This window comes from Lolium perenne, chromosome 7 (assembly GCF_019359855.2).
Source record: "Lolium perenne isolate Kyuss_39 chromosome 7, Kyuss_2.0, whole genome shotgun sequence".
NCBI classification, from domain to species: domain Eukaryota; kingdom Viridiplantae; phylum Streptophyta; class Magnoliopsida; order Poales; family Poaceae; genus Lolium; species Lolium perenne.
Window position 1 is genome coordinate 232264328 of NC_067250.2, and position 3420 is coordinate 232267747.

The window sequence follows — 3420 nt, forward strand, 5'->3', positions numbered from 1 at the left end:
TTCCAGAGTACCAGAGTACACAAATGCTAAGAGTTCTGGGAATTGCATGTTAGGACATTTTGTAACAATTTGGAAAAATGCTATCATGACATTATCTTAGTTACACTGTTTTGATTCGTAACTTGTGTGTTATCAGAAATGAAACTCGGGTTTCATTGGTTTCTTGTTTGCTGAATATTACATGTTTACCGAATATTTTCTTGATTTTTTGGCAACTGTTGGTACGTCATACTTTCTATGACTGGAAGAGGGTTAGACCAAAAGTGGTTTGAAAGTTTGACCATCAACTGCATGCTTTTAAGCTTAACCGCTCGTCACATGTTTGTAAGCACAACACATAACTAAACCCACTTTCTTGAATCTGGAGAAATTCAAAGAAACGAGAGCAAGCATGTGGATATCTTCAGTACATAACTCGAGATGTTCTGTGTCTTAATTTAACTGAATTTGTATCATTTGGAAGGAAGACATAAGCGTATAGCACATTTTCATGTCTTATTTAGAATACATGAATTAGTAAGCTGTCCTAGTGCATTAGTACACCTTACGTGTCGAATGACTAATGACTATTGCATCCAATATGCCTCCTGTTTCTATAGTTGTTGCCTGAAAGAAGGTAAATGTTGAATCTCATCAATACGGTGTACCATCGGAAAACAAGCAGTAAAGAACCCGCCAGAGCTCATCATCATGCCTTCGTCAATGACATGATAAACGCGACTGTTTGGTGTCTGACAAACTCGTCCTGCAAGCTTCCCTCCTGGCTCCAGCGCTGCTCCGCGGTCCTCACAAACTCATCCATCACGTCTCCAAAGTGTTGCACAATTATCGGCTCAAATACGGCCCTGATCTGGTTTAGTGCCCAGCTTGCGTTGATGGTCGATTTGTCTACAAATATTTTTAAGTCATGCACCATCAAATCCTTGGTGCAAAAGGACCCCTCTTCTTGGATGACATCCCTCAGCTCTTGGTCGGAAGGTGCATACATCGGCACATAAAAAGATTCAAACTTTGCCTTGTCGATCACACCCTATCAATACAACACAAAGGTAAATTTCCAAAAACAAGATAGGAGTCTAAATAGTTGTTACCAAACGATAGAATGATATGATAGAAAATAATAATAAAGAGATGTACCTCTGAGGCCATGGCACGTAGAATCTTAGCAATGATTTCCCAAAGATCAGAGAATTCAGAGGTGGAGTCATTAGGACGCCTGCCTATAAGGGAAAGAACCATATGGCCACCTTCGACCAATTCCGTGGCTCTAAGCTTTAGGAAATTTTTGAAGTCTTTCCTGAACTGCTGGGCATAAGCTTCAATGACTATAGGGAGCCTTTCACGCCTAACATTCTCATCGATGTCGTATGCCGGAATCTGGTTCTTCCAAAGAACTTCAGGCGCCTGTAAAATATGTTTTTCTTACATAATGGACAACTAATGCAAAAAAATAAAACCATGGAGTGTACCAAACGCATACCTCTGAGAGCCAATGCAGGCTATTGGACGAGCAGAAAAGATGCATGGAGCCAGTAGTGAAAAGCCTCTCGTAGAACGACCCCGGTATGACGCCGGTCGTAACAGTAGAACTGCTACGTTGGCGGAGCGTGTGCAAGCTCTTCACCACGATGTTGAAGTCATTGCCAGGTAGGTCGTTTAGGAACAAGCACACTTCTGGCGGTGACTGCTGGAGCTTATCGCAGTGTCTGTTGATGGCCTCAGCGGCAACCGATACCAGTTCTAGCGCGTTTGGGCCAGAGGAGCAGCCCAAGTCCGCGATCAGCATCTGTGCTGGGAGCAAGCTGGTGGTGCTGCTGCGCAACTCGTTGATGGCCGCTTCTATCGGGGGCTTCATCTTGTTCTGCGCACCGCCCTGCAATCGAGTTCTAATTCTTCAGAAAATCTGGTTTAATCTGTTTGCTAAATGTCCTTTTTTGCATTGCTTCTTAAATTACAAAGAATTTCCTTTCAACCTCAGTAGTATAATAAGCTATATTGTGAAGTTGGTCGTGATGAAACAATTTAATTTGAGAAGCCAATAGTCATATGTTACAGGCTACGGAATGATGGGTTAATCAAGATAGGAAAAGATACCTGAATTTGGGAGTTGCAGGCATAGCTTGTTTCCCCCTGTCCGTTATTCATATACACTATCTGCTTGGAGGCCATGGCTATGCTTGGAGCCATGCTAAACTTGAGACGTGGTACTCTTCTAAGATCAGCTGGATTGCTTTGCTTCTTTGAGCTTATTATGGCTGCTTTTTATAGGGGTGGGTGGGTGGGGCAATAGTAAGGCCAGCGTGGTTTATTATTTTCATTCATAAGAGAGCAGGTCGTAAGGCTAAACGACTGGTCAAACCCAATGGCGACCGGCAAAGTATGGATACCAATCTCTCACGGTCTCTTGCACATGTAATACAGCGACTAGTTCTTAATTTGTTGGGGCTGCTCTCCCCCTTTCTTCTACCTACTCTCGGAGAGAAACAATAATCGAGACAATTTTTGTTCTTCGGCTGGCCGCAACGTCCGGTTCCACGAATCTAATGTCAAGATTATGGCTAACATTCTTCTCTATGTGCTACAGTTTCAAAGGAGTATCCAAGCCAGATATAGTACCTACTCCGCAACTTCCTCCGCATGCATGAGTGAGCATCAGCCAGGAAGAATGGGTACCGCATGCCATGGCTGACTTTTAATCCGAGACGGACACCCAAACTGTACTATTTTGGATGTTAAAAGTTTGTATCCTGACTTGCTACTTTCAGAGGTTTTCGGAGATATCTTTCCACCGCTTGTTGCATTCCATCTCTAACTGAGCAAAAACAACAATGTTCAGAGAAAAATGTATTTTAAGAAAGATGGGGTTCTTTTTAAAGTTACACATTGCGAATGAAGATTCTTGCTACAAGAAGGGCGATCCTTGTTCTGCTAGTCGTTCCGAGCTTTCCAAACGTTCAAGCAATGACGTATTGCGCGCCGTCTCACTTGAACACGTGAGAGTGCTATAAATTAGTCAACCGTTAGTCCGATAAAATTGTGACAGGGATGGGTTAAATAATCAGAGATACTAACATGTGATTTGACTTCAATGTACACGTGTGAGAATATTGGTATAAGTTGGTTACATATAAATCCAATAAAATAGTAGGGTCAAAGAAGTAGTTGTGTTGTGTTATTCTGTCCAAGAACACATACGAAGGATCACTAGTAACACTTCATACGGTTAAATTGGCCAGTCACACACCATTTACCTAATTTTTACTAAAGATAACCTTGTAAAACACAATTGGCATGGTTGTACGAAATGTGTTTTCTGTCATGAAGAGGAGACAATAACACATCTTTTCTTCTAGTGTCGGTGGTTGCTAGGTCTATATGGTCAATCATTTAGATAGGTTCTACATTATACCTTCCACGAAG

The 3420-nt window shown here is 42.1% G+C and overlaps 1 protein-coding gene across 1 annotated transcript; it reads right to left on the reverse strand.

Moving 5' to 3' along the window:
* Window positions 1-332: 332 nt before the first annotated feature.
* LOC127313935 (inactive anthranilate O-methyltransferase 1) lies at window positions 333-2248 on the reverse strand. The gene is made up of 4 exons (XM_051344420.2): window positions 2095-2248; window positions 1481-1873; window positions 1138-1404; window positions 333-1030 (listed from the first exon to the last, which is right to left on the reverse strand). The coding sequence occupies exons 1-4, from the start codon at window positions 2185-2187 to the stop codon at window positions 689-691; spliced, it is 1095 nt and encodes a 364-aa protein (XP_051200380.1). The 5' UTR covers window positions 2188-2248; the 3' UTR covers window positions 333-688.
* Window positions 2249-3420: the final 1172 nt, after the last annotated feature.